General features: G+C 48.0%; 1 protein-coding gene across 4 annotated transcripts in view; it reads left to right on the top strand.

The window, feature by feature from the left end:
* Positions 1-21,309, top strand: part of AGBL5 (ATP/GTP binding protein like 5) — a 740,606-nt gene that overhangs the window by 35,768 nt on the left and 683,529 nt on the right. For all 4 annotated transcript variants that reach the window (XM_029596295.1, XM_029596297.1, XM_029596296.1 and 1 more), the window contains exon 3: positions 15,649-15,942. In XM_029596295.1, the coding sequence (XP_029452155.1) occupies positions 15,731-15,942 (212 nt within the window). In that variant the 5' untranslated portion in view covers positions 15,649-15,730. The remainder of the gene's footprint in view (positions 1-15,648; positions 15,943-21,309) is intronic.

The following is a 21,309-nucleotide window of genomic DNA, read 5'->3' on the forward strand; positions in this document are numbered from 1 at the left end:
GTGGTTAGTGCAGTTAGTATAGCTGTGTTTAAAAAAGGATTGGATAAGTTCTTGGAGGAGAAGTCCACTACCTGCTATTAAGTTCACTTAGAGAATAGCCACTGCCATTAGTAATGGAATAGACTTAGTTTTTGGGTACTTGCCAGGTTCTTATGGCCTGGATTGGCCACTGTTGGAAACAGGATGCTGGGCTTGATGGACCCTTGGTCTGACCCAGTATGACATTTTCTTATGTTATGTTCACTAGGATCTGAATCGATTCTGTGATACAGTTTTGCCCTTGAGAGGGCTTGCCTGTTAAAGTGTAGTTTTTACACTGCGGTGATTGCCAGTTTACTTCACGCTTGCAAGTTCTCCACTTCTTTTGGCTTATGTGCGGGCTTGGAGAGCTTTTGAGGCCTGGTGTGAGGAGCGGGATGTTCTTCCTCGTTCAGTTAAGATCCCTCTCATTCTGGATATTTTGCAGGATGAATTGAATAAAGGCTTTGCTCTTAATTCCTTGAAGGTACAGGTTGTGGCTCTTGTCTGTTTCAGAGGCCTGGTGAATGGTGTTTCCTTGTTGTCTCCTCCTGATGTGGCCTGTTTTTTTTTGAAGGGAATGAAGCACCTTAGGCCTCCCTTGAGGTTACTGGTTCCATTGTGGAGTCTTAATTTGGTGCTGGACGTTTTGGCGGGCCCTATGTTCCGACCACTGCATAGCCTTTCCTTACGGTTGTAGACTTTGAAGACTGTGTTCTGGTGGCTATATATTCAGAGCATCAGATTTCTGAGCTGCAGGCCTTATCTTGCTGGGAGTCATTTGTTCGGGTGACTCCGGGGGCGTTACAGCTGCATACAGTTCCATCCTTCTCTCCCAGGGTAGTCTTGGACTTTCATTTGAATTGGTCCATCTGCTTGCCATCCCTGGATATGGTCAGGGATGCGGAAGAATTGTGCCTTTTGTGCTCCTTGGATGTTAAGTGTCTTGTTGTGCGGTATTTGGAGGTCTCTGAGTCTTTTCGAAAGACAGATCGCCTGTTTGTTCTCAATGGCGGGAGTAAGCAGGGCGCTCCGGCTTCGCGGGCTACCATAGCTCGTTGGATTAAGGAGGTGGTCACTGCTGAGTATGTGGATGCTGGAAAGCCGTTGCATACTCAGGTTAGGGCTCATTCCACTAGGGTTCAGGAAGTGTCATGGGTAGAAGTTAGTCTGTTGTCTTCCGTTGATTTCTGCTGAGCTGTGTGTGGTCCTCCTTATACACTTTTTCCAGGTTTTATCGTCTAGATGTGCAGGCCCGGGAGGATGCAGCCTTTGCAAGTGTGGTGTTAACTACACCTTGGGCAGCCTCCCACTCTGTTGGGGAATAGGTTTGGTACATCCCATTGGTCCTGAGTCGATCTGTCTGCATGCTAGGAAATGGAGAAATTACTTACCTGATAATTTTGTTTTCCTTAGTATAGACAGATGGTCTCAGCTTCCCACCCTCGGCTGCCGCATGAGTGTGTCAATAGTCCACCTGTGGGGCTCTGGGTCCCAAGGGATTACTGGTAAGTGTTCATCTAGTTCCTAGCTTGGGGTATCTAGAATCTTATGTGAGTTCATTGTTTATGGTTGGTTGAGTACAGTTCTGTTTTTAATCAAGATTTTTGCTAGTCTGTCCTCGGTTGCTTTTGAAGAGAATACTGGCAGGCTGGGGTCACTGCAGGGTTATATATACTGTGATGTCAGCTTGTTCTGTCTCCATCTGCTGGCAGGGGAGCATAATCCCACTGGTCCTGAGTTCATCTGTCTACACTAAGGAAAACGAAATTATATCAGGTAAGTAATTTCTCCACTTTCTACTTAATAATACTGAAAGTTCAGAAGCCATTATGGAAAACTGATTCCTCTGGGATCTGTTGACCTAAATATTTTGCACAGCGGCAGGCTTTAGATCAAGGCTGGTGTTTGGCTCCTGAGATCTTCAGCTGAGAACATTTTCTCTAGCCTTAATGCTATGCACATAGCTGATGATTGAGAGTTTATCAGCACACATGCCTTGCTCATAATATCCACAAACTCTAAAAGTCACGAAAACCACGAGTCATATCTTATAGGGCAGCAGCTCTTCAGTGTTGGCTACAAATCATGGCTGCCATGTGGACAAGTAAGGCCCTCACACTGTAAATTCGTGAAGGGTGGCGAATCACCTGGGAAGATGATCATTCTGCAAGCTTGTCTCCCCAGGAGTCCTCAGCCTATGTGCTTTAAGGATGGCCACAGATATGCTAAGGAGTATAACTGATAGTAGCAATCAGAATAGACAGACTACTCTGTATATTTTTATGAACCTAAGAACATACAAAATTGCCATGCTGGGTCAGACCACCTATAGATGTAGAAGACATCGAATACAAGGTAGACGCTATTCTCGATGTGAGAAAAAGAGGCAGAGTATGGGAATACCTCCTATCTTGGGAGGGTTATGGACCTGAAGAAACTCTTGGACTCCTTTGGCTAATATACTGGATAAAGAGATGCTACAAGACTTCCATAGATTGCATCCTCAGAAACCAAGACCTGGTAGGAAACAGCATGGACGCCCTTTGAAGGGGGGTACTGTTGCGTCTGGTGCTAGACGGCTTCGCCCTGTTTGCCTCACCTTATTCACGGCTCCTCCCGCATATCTTAAGAAAGATGGCTACCGCTGCGTCTGCAAGCTGAACTCTCCGGTGTCCCCGGAGCGGCTGTGATACAGCCTCCCGCCATGCTCCTCCCAGGTTCCTACTAGGGTGTGCACGCATGCGTCACCCACGTCTTTATTCCAACCTTGGCGTGAATCTCGGGGGCGTTCCCCCTTGCTGACGTCAAGCCATCTGTGTATATAGCCTACTCTAATTTGCTAGCTCATTGAGTTAGCAAGGACTTGAATCTGGACTTGTATCCGTTCCTGTCTACGCTACTCTGCTGCTTCCGTGCTGCCACTGGAAGCTCTCTCTCTGCCCTTCGGGGTAATGGCCTACCTGGGTACCCGCTCCTTGGAAGCCCTCTGCTTTATTTCAGGTGCCTTACAGGGAACAGGTACTCACTCCTCGAGGGCCTGCTCTCCCTGCCTCGGGGCCTGTACTTTCTTCTACAACCTGGTGGAATCACATACCTACAGCAAACACCTAGTGAGTACTCTAACTCTCTATCTCATCCACAGTACTTCCTTGCTGGGAGACCTGCTTTGGAACCTTCCAATACCAACAGGGTGAGAAGGGCTCCCTCTGCCGAGGTCCCTGAGACTGCAGCTACCAGATTGCCTCACTACTGCCATCTCTGGTGGTACTCTTCAAGCTGTATAATAAAGATCTAACTGTGTTTGTGCGTTCTGAGTCTAGTCTAGTATTGTGGCTCCTCACAGGGCTCCTCCCCGTGAGTGTGGTCATCTGCCACCGTACCCAAAGATCCACCCAAACACCACTCAACCATAACGAAGAGTTACAGAGGAAAGAGATTAGAACATCTGTGGTGAAAATAGTTGAAGTATATAACACATTGGAAGGAACAAGTAAAGATTAAGAAAACGAATATACCTAAAAAAGAGAGGAATTTGCTTCACCAATGGAAATTGTATTTTAGAAAAAATGTATAAAGTGTGTTTGTTTGATATTCCCTGAGGAAGCCTGACTAAGGTGAAACAATATAGGATTCTAATTGTTGGAATGTGAAATGGGGAAAGTGGAATGAATGTGTTGTAGGTATGAGTGTGTGTGACTGAAATGGGGTATATATTTTTAATGTATAGGAGTGTTTACATAAATTTTGTATGAATAAATAAAACAATTTGTATGTATTACATTGTGTCCTTATGTGATATGTAGTATTAATTTATTATCATTTCTTCTAACCATTAGATCCAAAAAAGCTATCTGAGTGGAATTATATTGAAAAGAAAATGGTAAATGTTGATTCTGGGTATTGAGTCTTTCCAAATAAAAAAGATGTCATCAATAAACTGAGTCCACAGAAGAATCTTAGACTAAAAAGGAGATGGAAAAACAAAAGTTTCTTCAAATTCTGAGACGTAAATACATGCCAGTGAGGGTGCCATGGTGGCACCCATGGCCATGTCCTTTATTTGCTGGTAAAATTGTTCATTAAAACAAAAAAAGTTTTCCTTAAAGGCAAAGATCTACGACAAAATCTGCAAAACTAACAGAAGAGCCATGGTGATGAATCAAAATCTTCCAATTTCCTAGCGTGTAGCAGATGGACTCAGGACCAATGGGGTATAGTGTACTCCTGATAGCAGTTGGAGACGGATCAGATTTAAATCTGACATCAGCCCTAGTACAAATACCCCTGCAGTATTTTCCATCTCCAAGCAGTTCGGAACTCTATGCACGCTAGCACAGCGTTAGAGTAATTTAGCAAAGAAAACCAAAACAAGAAGAAATTTTACCTCTACAGACGAGCCCCGCTCAACTGCGGTAATACCCCTTGGGTCCCTCCCCCAGTTGAGAATTTCCGAGGTGATTTCCGCGATCCCTCAGAGGTAAGCCTCGGCCTGGCAGCCGACCCTCGGCGGGGACCTAGCCCCCGACATCGGGTGAGGCTGAGAGGCAGCGGGTGCAACTTGGAGCGCGGCGGTGAAGGTATTTCCCTCTCTCCCCGCAGCCGGAGACCACCCGGAACAAGACCGGAAAGCGCTGAGACAAGGTAAGGTAGAAATCTATTTAAAAGTCGCCGGTTTCCGAAGCTTGAGGAGTCACACAGGTCGCCAGCGGGACCAGTGCCACTGGGTTCATCTGCCCTAGCAGGGCTAGACCCTGGTCAGATCCGAGGGACCTCCCATGTGGAGACCCTCTGAGGTGGTTGCCATATTGCCCGCATGGTCGCCATCACCATCTTGACCTGTTTGCCGCCCTGTCCGTCGCCCCGATCCATGCGCACAGAGGCGAGTCGTGCGCACAAATATCTTGTACGTACAACGTCACACGTCCAAGTACCGTGCGCACAAGCGACGCGCATAGCCACACGTTTACTGTGCCGGGCGCATAACTTCAATCTGCGCGCACATCTCCCTGAGCGCGTACCAATCCTATGCGCACAACTTCGACGAACTGGAGCGCATAACTAAGCCACCCGGGCCCTGTATTTTACATGCACAAGCCATGGTACCACCGGAGAAGAAGCTCAGGGTCTTTGCCCAGCATGCCACATTAGAGCTGCACAACATGAGGAGGCCACGGCCTTGTGTATACAGTGCGAGGAGGCCCTGGGGGATCCAGCCCATGGCCCTCCCCAGCTGGTACTGGGTTCCAGCTTCTCGAACAGTATGCTGGATCTAGCGTCCCCCAGCGGGACCCTCCCTCCCTCAAACGGGGTTCCCCAGGGACACAGCACCTCTTAATTTAGACCCAGCATCTATCTCCTGGGTGGAATTCTTCAAAGGCCTGCATACCTTTGTCCACATGCAACCGGGGCCTCCGATAATTCGGCCACAACGTCCGCCAGAGGACCTCAACATCCCGGGGACCTCTATGCCCAGGGAAGTGATTCCACCGCCCAGAAGCCCCACCTTCGGGGTCACGGAGGAAGAGGAACTCTCCCAGGGATGGAGCCCCACCGAACCATGAGGCGCTTTTTCACCAAGGACGAGCTTCCAGACCCAGTCACACACAGCTTGAAAGAGCTCGCTATCCCGGGCACAAGTGCCTCGGGGGAACGTAAGACGAACCCCCTCCTAGAGGGACTCCATCAGACCTCCCGTCATTTCCCACTATTACAAGTCGTCCAGCAGCTAATTGACCTGGAATGGGATGTCCCGGAGACTACGTTCAATGGGGGGCATGCCCTGGCAGCCATGTACCCTCTGGACCCAGCTGCCAACAATCTCCTGGCATGTCCGAAAGTGAATGCCATGGTCTGTGCAGTCTCGAAGCGCACTACTATCCCAGTTGAGGGAGGAGTAGCACTCAAGGATGCTCAAGACAGACGTCTGGAATCCATCCTCAAACAGTCTTTTGACGTCTCCGCTATGTCACTACAGATCACGGCCTGCTGTGCCATGGTGACATGCTCCTGCTTATCACAGACCAGGAACAACACTCCCGGGGAAGCCCTGGAAGTAGCAGTATCATTCCTCACGGATGCTGCTTCTGATCTGGTGCACACCGCAGCTAGAGGAGTGTCATCAGCCATGGCAGCCAGAAGACAACTCTGGCTCCGAAGCTGGTCGGCCGACGCATCTTCCAAAACGAGACTCACAAGGATGCCCTTCAAGGGAACCCTCCTGTTCAGAAGCGAACTAGAGAAGCTAGCCAACAAATGGGGCGAATCCCCACTGCCGCAGCTACCGGAGGATAGGAATAAGAGAAACCAGCGACCCTTCCCCGGAACTTCCAGGGGCAGAGGATCACAGTGCTTCAACCCATACAGAAGCACATATCCAGCGGCTCGCCCTGCAGGCAGGAGCCAGTCCTTTCGGAACAAGCACGACAAAAGGGGAGCCGGCTCGGGCCCTGGCCCCAGCCGCACCCCAGAATGAAAATCAGCCGACCCGTCCAAAGGAAGAAGCCATAGGGGGCAGACTTGCCCTATTCTACCAAAGGTGGGTCAAGATAACTGCGGACAAGTGGGTCCTAGCCATCATTCGAGAGGGATATTACCTGGATTTCCACCACCTCTCTCCGGACAAGTTTGAGGAATCCCCCTGCCACAACCCTTCCAAGAGAATGGCAGTGGAAGCTACACTGACCAGATTACTAGCCTTAGAGGCTATAACACCGGTACCACACAACAAATAAATACTGGACATTATTCCATCTATTTTATCGTTCCCAAGAAAGAAGGAACGTTCTGGCCCATCCTGGACCTCAAGTCGGTCAACCGCCACGTGAATTTCCTCGCTTCCGCATGGAAACCCTTCTCTCGGTAATAAGGGCGATACAAACCGGGAGAGTTCCTTACATCCCTGGATGTGTCGGAAGCCTACCTACACATTCCGGTCCACCAAGAGCATCAGCGTTTTCTACACTTCACGATCCTGGACTGCCACTACCAGTTCTGGGCACTACCATTCGGGTTAGCCACAGCACCTCGGATGTTCACCAAGATCGTGGTGGTAGTGGCAGCAACACTGAGGAACGAAGGAATCCTCGTACACCCTTATCTAGACGATTGGCTGATCAGGGCGAAATCCCAGGAGGAAAGTCACCAGGCGACCAACAGAGTCAGAACTCTACTGGAGAGCCTCGGGTGGGTGGTCAACACAAACAAGAGCTGTCTGCAGCCCTCCCAATCTCTAGATTACATGGGAGTTCAGTTCGACACCAAACAAGACAAGGTCATCCTAACACCGACAAGGAGATCAAAACTGATGACCCAGTTGCGAACCCTGTTGAGCGAGCTTCGTCCATCGGCATGGGACTACCTCCAAGTCCTCGGCCTCATGGCATCCACACTGGAAGTTGTGCCATGGGCAAGAGCTCACATGAGACCCCTCCAGCGCTCACTACTATCAAGATGGAATCCGCTGTCCCAGAACTACATCGTATGTCTTCAGCTCCCAGACAAAGTTCGGACCCAACTACGATGGCTACAAGAAGGCCATCTGAGCCGGGGAGTGAGGCTATCCTCACCAACCTGGATCCTGCTCACCACGGACACCAGCCTACGAGGATGGGGGAGCACACTGCCAGGAGCTAACCACCCAGGGGCAATGGAACAAAGAAGAGTCAGGATGGAACATCAATTGCCTAGAAGACCGGGCAGTCAGACTAGCCTGCCTACGGTTCGGTCACAGACTCCGAGTCAAATCAGTCAGAGTCATGTCGGACAACATCACAACAGTGGCCTACATCAACCGTCAGGGAGGAACCAGAAGCCAACAGGTGTCTCTGGATATAGACCACCTAATGTCATGGGCGGAAGCGAACCTTCAAGAGATCTTGGCCGTCCACATCACAGGGAAAGACCACGTCGCTGCGGATTACCTCAGCAGAGGAAGTCTAGACCCAGGAGAATGGAGGCTGTCAACCACAGCATTCCAGTTGATAGTAAACCGCTGGGGAACACCAACCATGGACCTCCTGGCAAACCGGTCCAATGCCCAAGTGCCCAGCTTCTTCAGCCGCAGGCGGGAACCTCAGTCCAAGGGAATCGATGCCCTGGTACAGACCTGGCCACAGGAAACTCTATTAAACGCCTTCCCACCGTGGCCCCTATTGGGTGCAATTATCCACAAGATAGAACATCACAAGGGACCAGTACGTCTAGTGGCCCCTGACTGGCCAAGAAGACCGTGGTATGCAGACATGCAAAGGCTGCTGACAGGGAGCCCTCTCCCGCTATCACCACACAGGGACCTGCTCCAACAAGGGCCGATCCTCCATGAGGATCCAGCTCGATTCTCTCTTACGGCCTGGCCATTGAGAGGACCCGCCTGAGGAAGAGCGGATACTCGGGGGCAGTAATTCTCCACATCCCTAACATATATAAGGATTTGGAGAGTATTCGAAGCCTGGTGTGAGGACCGCGACCTCATTCCACGCTCATTCAAAATTCCTGCGATTTTGGAGTTCCTACAAAACGGCCTACAGAAGGGATTGTCTCTCAACTCCGTCAAGGTACAGGTGGCCGCATTGTCATGCTACGGAACCAAGAGTGAGAGCGGCAGCATAGCCTCTCACCCGGATGTCTCCCGCTTTCTGAAAGGAGTCAAGCAGATCCAACCACCCCTAAAGTGGCCGGTGCCTTTGTGGAACTTCAACCTGGTCCTAGATTTCTTAGCAGGAGCCTCCTTCAGACCTCTTCACGGCCTGTCTCTCTGACTATTAACATTGAAGACAGCCTTCCTGGTGGCAGTCTGTTCAGCCCATCGTATCTCTGAGCTACAAGCACTGTCCTGCTGGGAGCCATTCCTCAGACTCACCCCGGGAACCATCCAGTTACTCACGGTCCCGTCCTTCCTCCCCAAAGTGGTCTCTCACTTCCATCTCAACCAAACCATCTCGCTACCATCGCCAGATGAGCATAAGAATTCGGAAGAGTCTCGCAGTCTATGCCACCTCAACGTCAGCAGACTCCTAGTCCGATACCTGGAAAGGTCGGAAGCCGTACAAAAGACGGACCATCTATTCGTCCTTCACAGCGGGAAGAAGCAAGGGGAAGCAGCCTCGCGAGCAACCATAGCCCGCTGGATCAAAGAAGTTAATCAAGGCGGCCTACGTAGAAGCAGGCAAGCCATCGCCTTTACAAGTCAAGGCCCATTCCACTAGAGCCCAGGCAGTGTCCTGGGCGGAAACCAAGATGCTGTCACCAGCCGAGATCTGTCGGGCGGCGACATGGTCCTCCATCCACACCTTCTCCAGGTTTTACCGCCTGAATGTTCAGGCTTGAGAGGACACATCATTTGCAAGGGCAGTACTAAGTGGGCCACTGGCAGACTCCCACCTGGTTCGGGAGTAGCTTTTATACATCGCATTGGTCCTGAGTCCATCTGCTACACGCTAGGAAATGGAGAAATGACTTACCTGATAATTTTGTTTTCCTTAGTGTAGACAGATGGACTCAGCATCCAACCCACAGCTGCCGTTATTCATGGAATTCTCGGGTGACATCCCTGAGAGCGAGTGATTCATGGGTAAGCCATGCTTTCCTTCAATTAGGACACCCATCCTACCAGGTGTCGATGTTTCTAGGTTGAGTGCACTAGCGGTCTCCAGCTATAACCAATTCAACCAGTTCAAATTAATCAAGTTAACCAAGTTATAAAGTTATTCAAGTTAATCAAGTTATTCAGTCATGCATGTATCCACAATTGCTTTTCGAGGAGAATACTGAAGAGCTGCACTTCCTGCAGGGGTATATGTACTAGGGCTGACGTCAGATTGAAATCTGATCCGTCTCCAACTGCTATCAGGAGTACACCAATACTCCATTGGTCCTGAGTCCATCTGTCTACACTAAGGAAAACGAAATTATCAGGTAAGTAATTTCTCCAATACTGTCCAATGATTGATCCTGAGGAATATTTGTATATAAGGAAGAAATATTGGCTGTAACTAGTAAACATGTATCATATCCAAGATCCAAAGTATTAATAATCTGAATAAAGTGTGTGGAATCCTGAATGTAAGATTGGGCAGAAGAAACAATAGGACGTAAAAAGTGTCAATGTATTGTGATAATGGCTCCAATAAAGATACTAGACCAGAAACTATAGGTCTCCCAGGTGGTGTTACCAGCAATCTATGAGTTTTAGGTAATAAATAAAAGACTGGTAACAGAGGATGTAGTTCTACGATCTGATGTTGTTAGTTATTGAGACAGCAAATATTTCGGCTGCTGGTAACACCTCCCGGGAGACCTATATTTTCTGGCCTAGGATCTTTATTTGGAGCCATTATCACAATACATTGACATTTTTTTACTTCCTACTGACCGGCATTAAAAAAAAAATATTTTTTTTTCTACAATTTATTCTTGGTTTATTATTGATGTATCTGATAATATTATGTTAGTATCTATATTGGGTTACTCTTTTGTCAGCTCATGTTTATGGTTTCCCCCTGATGAAGCCGTTCAGCGGCAAAACATTAAGGGGCGGATTTTCATACTCCGCGAATAGGCCTACTTTTGTTTGCACTCCAGGCGCAAACAAAAGTACGCTGGATTTTAGTAGATACGCGCGGAGCCGCGCGTATCTGCTAAAAACCTGGATCGGCGCGCGCAAGGCTATCGATTTTGTATAGCCGGCGCGCGCCGAGCCGCGCAGCCTACCCCCATTCCCTCCGAGGCCGCTCCGAAATCGGAGCGGCCTCGGAGGGAACTTCCTTTTGCCCTCCCCTCACCTTCCCCTCCCTTCCCCTACCTAACCCACCCACCCGGCCCTGTCTAAGCCCCCCCCTTACCTTTGTCGGGGGATTTACGCCTCCCGGAGGGAGGCGTAAATCTCCGCGCGTCAGCGGGCCTCCTGTGGGTCCGGAGGGCGCGGCCACGCCCCTGGGCCGCCCCGGGCTGTAGCCACGCCCCCGGGCCCGCCCCCGGAACGCTCCCGACACGCCCCGAAACGCTGCGCGGTTCGGGCACGCCCCCGACACGCCCCCTCCGAAAACACCGGGACTTACGCGAGTCCCGGGGCTCTGCACGCGCCGGTAGGCCTATGTAAAATAGGCTTACCGGCGAGCAGGGCTCTGAAAATCCGCCCCTAAGGCCTTTGTGTCGGGGTTACCGGTTATGGAATACAGCTACTTTATAACATCTTTCATCTCTGGGGCTTTATGAAAAACAGCTAGTTTTGTAACAATCTTTCATTTTTTTGGCGATTTGAGAAAATGCAACTTTGTGTCAACAATGCGGTTGTGAACTGAGTTCCTGAAGTTTGAAGGTGTTGAGTCTGTCATCTTCAAATTGTCTGCTTTAAATTATTGTGAATATTTAAATGATTTGATTGTCATCTGTGGAATGCATTACAGTTTTGTACGGTCACCTTTGTAAAATATTTTGCAGGAAGAATGTATGTGTTTTGATTGTTTTTTAACTATTTTTAAACAATAGATACTTGTATATCAGATATTGTGAATAAAAAATATTTTGGTTTTGCTAATGTTCCTTGTTTTTATTTTTGATACTTGTGTAATTTGCGGGAACTATTTTTGATTTGATTTACTGTCAGTAATCCTTTATTTTCAGATCTTAGTGTTTGCTGAGGATTGTAAGGTTGTAGTGTCACTCCTAACAAGTCGGTATTATTAGAATGCATGATGTTGAATATCAATGTTAATACTTTATAGTAGATTCTTGATTGTACTGGTAACCAATGCAATGATATTAGCCATGGTGTAATGTGATCATCCCTGAGGCACTCCACTGTTTACCTTTTTCCAGTGAGAAAACTGACCATTTAATCCTACTCTCTGTCTCCTGTCTTTTAACTAGTTTGCAGTCAATGATAGGATATCTCCTATCCCATGACTTTTTAGTTTTCTTAGAAGATTCTTGTGAGGGTCTTTGTCAAACACCTTCTGAAAATCCAAATACGCTGTATCTACCGGTTCACCTTTATCCACATAAAGGAGGAGTGTGTTAGAAGTGGGATTTGAACCCACTTCGCCATCAACATATCCAACACAGCAGCTGTACCTCTTCTCCTTGTATATAATTTAGTCTCTGCTAAACTATCTTTATTTCCTCTGATCCCAGTTCAATAGTCCTTGTTAATTGTAATTGCTTTCTTTGACACGTTATTTCTGTTTTTGATGTATTTATTGCACCCCTGTTTATTTGTAAACCATCATGATGTGATCATTTCATGAATGCCGGTATATAAAAACCTTAAATATAAATAAATAAAAATAAACCAGGAGACCAGAACACTCAGCACAATGAAGAAAGAGCACTTGAGTCTGGCACCTTAGACCACTCGGCCATTCTGCATGAGATGGATCTCCACTATATGCATATAATGGAGATCCAAGTAATGCAAATCTATTTCATGCATATTCATTGTGGCAATCCTGAAAACTTGCCTGGACAGTTGTGCCTCCAGGAGAGGGTTGGGGAAACACTAGCATAGTAGTTAGAGCAGTAGGCTGTGACCCAGGAGTCAAATCGCTCTGCTGCTTCTTGTGACCTTGGGAAAGTCACTTCACCCTGAAATTGTCTCAGCTACATTGTAAACCCTCTGGGAATAGGGAAATACCTATAATACCTGAATGTAATCTGATTTAAGTATAATGAAAGACAGAATATAATTTAAAGAATTTTCTTGTTTTTTAGCTCTTGTCGCCAAACTTTTGTGAAGTGACTCTTATTTATTTATTTATTTAGCATTTTTATATACCGAAATTCATGTAGCAGAGTTACAAATCAATTCGGTTTACATTTTAACATTAACATGCATGTAAGAATGCTATTACATAGAACAAGGAATATTTAACTTGGAACAACTAAAACTGGGAGACTGGTATCACCATAAACCATAAACAATAAATAGTGTGATATTTTTGTGTAACAGGCTAAACAATAGTTAGACATGTATCCATCTAAACAAAAGCTAAGTAAGGATCAGACTAGACCAACTGCGAGTTGATAAGCTGCAAGTAGGAATGCTAACTGGATTGACAATATTGGTATAGTCTGAAAGGAGTCATTGAAAATAAGAAAGGAAGTGAATAGTGGGAGATTATTGGCGTAGATTGAAAGCTTGCTCAAACAGCCAAGTTTTGAGTCTCTTTTTGAAGGTGATCGGGCATTGTTCCTGTCGGAGTTCAGGGGGTAAAGATGTAATGGGCATCTTTCACAAAATATATGAATCATTTTTATGTACAGTCCTAATAGTGTGAAATCACTAACTTCATTTTGTAGATTATAACAATGCTTCTACATGCACTTATAAATTTAAATCCATTTTAAGATAGATTCATCAAGTAAAATTGGACTAATGGTGGTTCTCTCTGCACTGCTCACTCTCTCAGGCCCCAGTGTAATACGATATTAGTAAAAGGTGTGCACTGAATTTTAGCACAGAATTTCTTTACTCATGCATTAAAAAGAGTTAACTCTTGATGCAGGAATCTAATGGTTTGCTACTGCAGTGGGAGTTTAAATAAAGTGCATTAATCTAAAAAAAATACACACACAAAGACATACTTAATGTGCATAAAACATTTTTCTGTGCATCAAATTAAAATAAAAAAAGATTTATGTGCAGAATCACATTTCATGCACAGAAAACATAATTTGTATACAATGGGGGCAGATTTTCAAAGGGTTACGCGCGTAACATACACGCGTAACCCCCGAAAAGCTGCCCCTGCGCACGCCGAGACATGCGTATGTCCTGGGGCTTTGAAAAAGGGGTGGTCCGGGGGCGTGGCCGTGGGCGGGACTGTGGTCTTGGGGTGGTCTGGGGCGGGGCTGAGTGCTCCGACACAGCGGCCTGTGCTGGAGCATGGCGCACCGGCAGCTGGCGGGTGCGCACAAGTTACGACTGCTTCGGGCAGGCGGAACTTTTGGAACAAAGGTAAAGGGGGGTTTTTAGGTAGGGCTGGGGGCGGGTTAGGGAGGGGAAGGTCAGGGGAGGTGGAAGGAAAGTTCCCTCCGAGGCCGCTACAATTTCGGAGCGGCCTCAGAGGGAACGGAGGAAGACTGTGCGGCTCGGCGCACGCAGGTTGCACAATTGTGCATCCCCTTGAGCGCGCCGACCCTGGATTTTATAACATGTGCGCGGCTGCGCGCGCATGTTATAAAATCAGGCATAGATTTGTTTGTGCCGGGTTGCGCGAATAAATCTACACCCGCGCACAGGTTTTAATATCTGCCCCTATGTCTTTTATGCATATAAATCCCAAGTACAGAACTCCTGGAACACAAACTCCAGGTTCAGCCTTCTAGACACTAGTCCCAGAAACTTTACTCCACCTCTGACCAGGAATTTAATTTCCAGCAATAAGAACACATGAGTTAATCCTATGCTCCTCTCTGCATTTATTTATTTATTTATTTATTTATTTATTTAGACATTTTATATACCATCATTCCATTTATAGATCACAACGGTTTACAAAGTGACATTCATAATTGTAACTCATATGAATAAACAATAGAGATTGGTTACAGGGTGGTATATAGAGGCAGGCATTTATCTTTCAAGTCAAAAATTCTAATCCATATTAACATTGATCTAGTCCTTCTTGTTTTGTGGTTCTGCATATTCTGATGTTTTTTTAAGTTAAATTGTAGGCGTTTTTGAATAGCCATGTTTTTAATTCACATTTAAATCTCTTTCTATCTGGTAAAATTGCATAATTGTCTCAGGGAGAGAATTCCAGAGTTTTGGACCCGCTATAGAATACACTTGATCTCTTATTTGAGTCAAATGTGTGCTCTGTATTGTGGGAATAGTCAGCAGTCCTTTATTTTGAGATCTTAGTGTTCGCTGAGGATTATAAGGTTGTAGTGTCACTCCTAACAAGCCGGTATTATTGGAATGCATGATGCTGAATATTAAGTTTAATACTTTATAGTAGAACCAATGCAGTGATATCAGCGATGGTGTAATATCCTAGTTAATAGTCTTGCTGCAGTATTTTGCAGTAGCTGTAGTGGTTTTAAATGACTTGCTGGTAGACCTATTAGGGAGTTGCAGTAGTCAAGGCTTCAGAAGATTTGCGTTTGCAGTACAATATGGAAGTCTGCAAGAGTTAATGGTTTTAATCAATGTAGAATATGCAACGTGGTGTAACCTGTCTTGATTATTTTTATGATATTTTCTTTAATCTTTTATATTTCAAATTTCTAATATGTCTGAATTTTATGAAGAAATGTTATTAATAATATGTATTTATTGTTTTATTATTATTTTTGAATTTTAAGTATTTTGTAAACCGTTATAATGGAATATTTTCTTAATTACGGTATATAAAACCTGATAAAAATTAATTAATTAATTTACCGATGTGCATTTTCATTGTGAGGTTTTCATCTGGCTGTATCCCTGCATTGGGGAGTAATAGCTAATGCCTTAATTAGCATGGGGTTTGCATGGTGGAACGTTAATTTGTTAAATTGGGAATAAAGTTGTACATACAAAACTATACACACAGCCACACATTAACGTGCTCACAGTCAAATGCTCCTGCTTATATTGGGGCCATATTGGTCTTTTATCAGCTGATTTAGTTCTCCTTTGCTCCACAGATCTTGGGGATATCCCAACAGTGTAAGTGTAGAGAGAAGAGAATGAAAACCCCACCTCTGGCCTCTCGCTGGGTGATTAAACATGGAGATTCGCTGTGGTGGCTTATTATTCAGTTCCAAGTTTGATTCTGGTAATCTGGCTCGTGTGGAGAAGGTGCAGCACCAGGATGGAGATGGTGATGCAGCTGGGAATGGCTCTTCGATGTCTGGGGGCTTGCTCCCCACTCTTGACTATGATTTCAATGTGTGGACCAAACCGGACTGTGCAGAAACAGAATACGAAAATGGGAACAGGTAAGAAAAAAGTAACCCACTTCCCATTTTCTTATTTATTTATTTGTATTTTTAGTTGCCTATTCAACTTCAGGCTCCAAGCAGTGTACAGACAATATAAATAACAATAATATTCCATAAGCAATTAAAACAATCAGTATTTACATTATTTTCAATATCCTTTAAAAGAAAAACATAGATTACCAAGCCTTTATCATTTTTCAACATTTTTTTAAACTAGGGTTCTTGTAGTCCAGCTTCATTTAGTTTTCTTAAAAGCTTCAGCAAAAAGCTAGGTTTTACAGCCTTTCATAAAGGCTAGATAGTCACCCATCATATTTACTTGTTTAGGAATAGCATTCCATAAAGCAGTACCGTGCATGAAAGGGCTCTCTTTCTTATCAATACATATTTTATATGCGAAGTAGAGGGATTGCAAAATGCAATGTCTTGAGAAGATTGTAGCTTTCTGTTTGGAACATGGCATATTAGTTGATCTTTCAAGTATTAGGGGCCTTCCATAAAAGTCAGTTTTAAAGATCTAACATTAGTACCTTAAAATTTACCCTAAAGACGTAGGAAAAGTGTATGGTCAGTGATGCATCTCCAGGCTACCTCATATTTCCATATGTAAACATACATTCTCCTCTCTGAACTCTGTCGTAATTCTACCATAGTAACAGGCCAATACTGTAAAATGCACTTGGCTGAGCGCACTGTTTAACATGCGATTGGACACGCGTTTTTGTCATGGGTCCACTACCCCTTATACTGTAAGGGGTTTAGAGCATTGAAAACGGGTGTTCAACCCCCCCCCCTTCGAAACTAATAGCACTCATCACATGCAAATGCATGTTGATAAGGTTATTAGTTATGCACCCGGGATACCGAGAAAAAAATGTTGGCCAAGCCGAACATTTTACGCCCAGGATTATAGCGCCTGGGAGAAACCGCATAATTAGTTTGTTGCCGCATATTTTACAATTTGCCAAGGAATCAACATTTCAACATTCCTGAAAGCTTTCACCCCTCTTAATTCAATCTTTTGAAGAAATCTGCAGTTTGCCTGCCTTTCTTTCAGCTCTGCTCCTGCTGCAGTCCTTCCCCTCTCAATTAGCTTGCAGAGAATCTTCTTCTGTTGTTCCCTTCACCCTCCTTCCTCCTGTTCTGAAGTGAAGAGAGGATAAATGAAGTTGGACTGGACAGACAAAGCAGTCTGAATGTTTAATCCCTAAAAGATTTCTTAAATTCTTATAAAAGATGATTTTGATATAATTTCTGAATGGAGTGATGGCCCTGTAGAAAAATTGTATCTTTATACAAAGGTTCTTTCACCTGCATATTTGGCCAGTCATACACCATTTACAAAGACTTGGATGTGTTTGGAAGTCGGCAGCTACTGGTGTTTCACAGCTGGCAGAAAGAGCATTAATTTCAATTCATAGAAGACTTGTGCTAATTAAACCTCTTTCCCTGTACGTACCAGGATCAGTCCAGATGGTGGGTTATGTCCCCCGTCCAGCAGATGGAGTCAGAACAGAGCTCGAGAGTGCCACCTCATATACCAGCGCACCCTCTGCTGGAGCTCAGTATCTTTCTGACTCCAGCAGATGCGAGTTGGGGAAATCAGTGCTTCCCCAGAGTGACAGGTTTTTTTTGGTTATTCTTTCTCTCTTCTTCAGTTCTTCCTGTCATTTCTCTTAACAATTTGGATCAAGTTGTCAAAACTAAAAAAAAAAAAAAAAAAAAGAATTTTAATTTCTGAGGAGGCGTGCTTTCCTCTGTTCTGTCTCCTTCGGCGGTTCCCTCTCTTTACCTTGGGGTTAAGTGTCGTTGTTTTGTGAAACTTTTATTTTCAGCTGTTTCTCTTTCTTTCGGCATTGCTGGCCACTGTGCAATTCGACGGTCCCGCAGCCCGGCAAATTTTCTCGCGGGCCTGGGCGCACCGGCAGAGGTTTTCCTGCCGGCGCCGGAGGACTCGTTGCGCGGGTTGTGAAGGCCTTTCGGCCCCCCCCCATGGTGCGGTTTGCTTTTGGCCCCTCCCCGAGGCGTTTTCCTTCAGCGGCACGGCTATGCCGCGCTTTTCCCGTTGCGAGACCTGCGGCGACCCGGGGTCTCGTTTCTTGAGGGAGGGAGTGTGTCCTCGATGCCTCCCCGATGGGGAAGGTGACGCGCACACCTCGGGTTCGTTCCCGACGCCATCCTCCCCGCAGCCTGGGAAGCGTGGGCCGGCCACTTCCTCGCCGATGGCGGGAAGGGCGGCCATTTTAGAGGAGGATCCGGGCGCAGCGCATTCGCCGGAGGAGGAAGGCGCAGTTAAGGGCCCCCCCCGCCTGCACCGATGCCCCGAAGAAGGACGGCCCGCTCAGCTGCATCAAGGGGATCCTGCTGCTGCCGCGCCTCCCGGTCTACCCTTTTTCTCTCCGGATTTTATCTTAAAGGTGCACACTGCATATTTGCAGGGCTTGGCAGATCCGGGAGGTGCCTCAGCTGGTCCTCCTGCGCCCAAAATCCCTAAGCTTGCGCTGCTCCCCCCGGGTCCCTGACTCCGGCTGGGGTAGTTCCAGGGACCTCTGCTTTGCTATCCCAGCCACGGTTGGTGGGAGCGGCTTCCCCGTTGGGGTTTGACCCCTCGGATCCTCCGGACCCTGCACACACGGAGGGGCAGGCGGAGGGCGACGATCCCCGCGCCCTGTGAATTTTTCACAAAGAGGAGCTGGAGGATCTCCTTCAGCAGACCCTGCAGGAGCTGGATCTGGATCCGCCACCGGACCCCCCGGCACCAGTAGCTCCGGCGATCGCGACATCATCCAAAAAAGGGGATCCAGTTCTGGCCGCCCTCAGACCTAGGGCAAAGGCTTTTCCAGTACATGAGTCCTTTCTGCAGCTCCTCACTGGGGAATGGGACGTCCCTGAGGCGTCGTTGAAGGTTACCCGTGCCATGGAAAAATTGTATCCCTTGCCGGAGGATTTCTTGGATGTCATTCGGTTTCCTAAAGTGGACTCGGCGGTCTCAGCGGTGACGAAAAGGACGACGATCCCCGTCACGGGCGGGACGGCCCTACGGGACACGCAAGATCGCAAGCTGGAGACGTTTCTCAAGAGGGTGTTTGAAGTTTCGGCCTTGGGGATGCGGGCCGTCATGTGTAGTTCTTTGACTCAGTGGGCTAGCCTCCTCTGGGTCCAACAGCTCTTGACGTCCCAGCAGTTGCCCCCGGAGGAAGCCGCTCAGGCCGACAGCCTGGAGTCTGCCATTGCTTACGGGGCGGATGCCCTGTATGATCTTTTCCGGGTACTGGCTCGGTCCATGGTTTCGGTGGTGGCAGCTCGGAGGCTCCTCTGGCTGCGTAATTGGTCTGCAGACGCCTCGTCCAAGTCGAGCCTGGGATCCCTTGCTTTCTGGGGGAAGTTCCTCTTTGGCAATGATCTCGATGAAATCATCAAGTCGCTGGGGGAGAACTCGGTACATCGCCTGCCCGAAGACAGGCAGCGCCCTTACTGGGCGTTTGCCTCCACTAGAACCAGAGCTAGGGCACAGCGGCGTTACAGGTCGTACCGACAGCCTGGCTCTCGCGCAGCTCCCAGTAGACCGCAGCCTTGGTCACGTTCCTTTCGCGGGTGGCGGCCCGCGAGAGAAGCCTCAGGACAGGGAAATTCCTCCACCAAATCTTCCCAATGATGCCAGTGCGACCCACTCCTCCAGTCCGCCCATCGGGGGCAGACTCACGGCATTCTTCGAGGCGTGGGTAAATATAACCTCAGACCAGTGGGTACTGGACACCATACAACACGGTTATGCCTTGGAGTTTGTCCGCCCGCCAAGGGACAGGTTCATCTTCTCTCCTTGCGGCTCCGATCTCAAGAGGATGGCGGTTCAACAGACGTTAGACCGGCTCCAGGACATAGAGGCTATTGTTCCCGTTCCCTCCGCCGAGGTGGGCTCGGGCCATTATTCCATCTACTTCGTGGTTCCCAAAAAGGACGATTCGTTCCGACCCATACTGGACTTAAAGGAGGTGAACCGCTCACTGCGGGTCAGCCGGTTCCACATGGAGACGCTGCGGTCGGTAATTGCTGCAGTCCACCAGGGGGAGTTCCTGGCTTCCCTGGACCTGACGGAGGCGTATCTGCACATCCCTATACGCCCGGACCACAGGCGTTACCTACGCTTCAAAGTTCTTGGTCAGCATTTTCAGTTTCGGGCCCTGCCTTTCAGACTCGCGACTGCTCCACGGACTTTCACCAAGATCATGGTAGTGGTGGCGGCGGCCCTTCGACGGGAGGGGATCTTAGTACATCCCTACCTGGACGACTGGCTGGTGCGGGCAAAGTCCTTCTCGCATGGACAGGCCTCGGTGGCCAGAGTTTTGGAGATGCTGCGCTCCCTAGGCTGGGTTGTGAATCTGCCCAAGAGTTCCCTAGTTCCCTCTCAGCGCTTGGATTTTCTGGGAGCGACCTTCGACACTCAGCAAGGCATGGTTTTCCTACGTGTGGACAAGGCTCTCTCCTTGAGAGAGCACATTCGTCACTTCGCGACTTTGTCGGAACCCACCGCTTGGAATTATCTGCAGCTTCTGGGAGTGATGGCATCCACCATAGACATGGTTCCCTGGGCGTTTGCACACCTACGTCCTCTGCAGGCGTCCCTGCTTTCTCGTTGGAAACCGGTGTCACAGGAGTATCAGGTGATTCTGCCTCTTCCTCAGTCAGCCCGCGACAGTCTAGAGTGGTGGCTGGTCCCGGCTCACCTGGCCCGGGGCGTCTCTCTCGAAGTTCCCTCTTGGGTGGTAGTGACCACCGACGCCAGCCTCGTGGGGTGGGGCGCCGTCTGCAAGCGAAGCGCCACACAGGGGACGTGGTCTCCGGAGGAGGCAAGGTGGCCGATCAATCGTCTGGAGACCAGAGCAGTGCGCTTCGCGCCTCAACGTTTCCTCCCCCTGATTCGGAACAGAGAGGTACGGATTCTCTCGGACAACGCGACTACCGTGGCTTACATCAATCGTCAAGGAGGGACGAGGAGCGCACAGGTTTCCGCCGAAACCACGCTCCTGATGGCATGGGCGGAACTTCATCTGGTTCGACTCGCGGCCTCTCACATCGCCGGCGTGGACAACATTCAGGCAGATTACCTGAGTCGACAGAGGTTGGACCCCGGCGAATGGTCTCTCTCCGACGAAGCGATGGCTCTCCTGGTTCGGCGCTGGGGAACGCCTCGACTAGACTTGATGGCGACCGCTCTCAACGCCAAGGCTCTGCGCTTCTTCAGTCGCAGAAGAGAGCGGGGTGCAGAGGGGGGTGGATGCTCTCGCGCTACCGTGGCCGAAGGATCAGCTGCTCTATGTTTTTCCCCCCTGGCCCTTAGTGGGCAAGATACTTCGCAGAATAGAG

This window comes from Rhinatrema bivittatum, chromosome 3 (genome assembly GCF_901001135.1).
Source record: "Rhinatrema bivittatum chromosome 3, aRhiBiv1.1, whole genome shotgun sequence".
In the NCBI taxonomy this organism is placed as follows: domain Eukaryota; kingdom Metazoa; phylum Chordata; class Amphibia; order Gymnophiona; family Rhinatrematidae; genus Rhinatrema; species Rhinatrema bivittatum.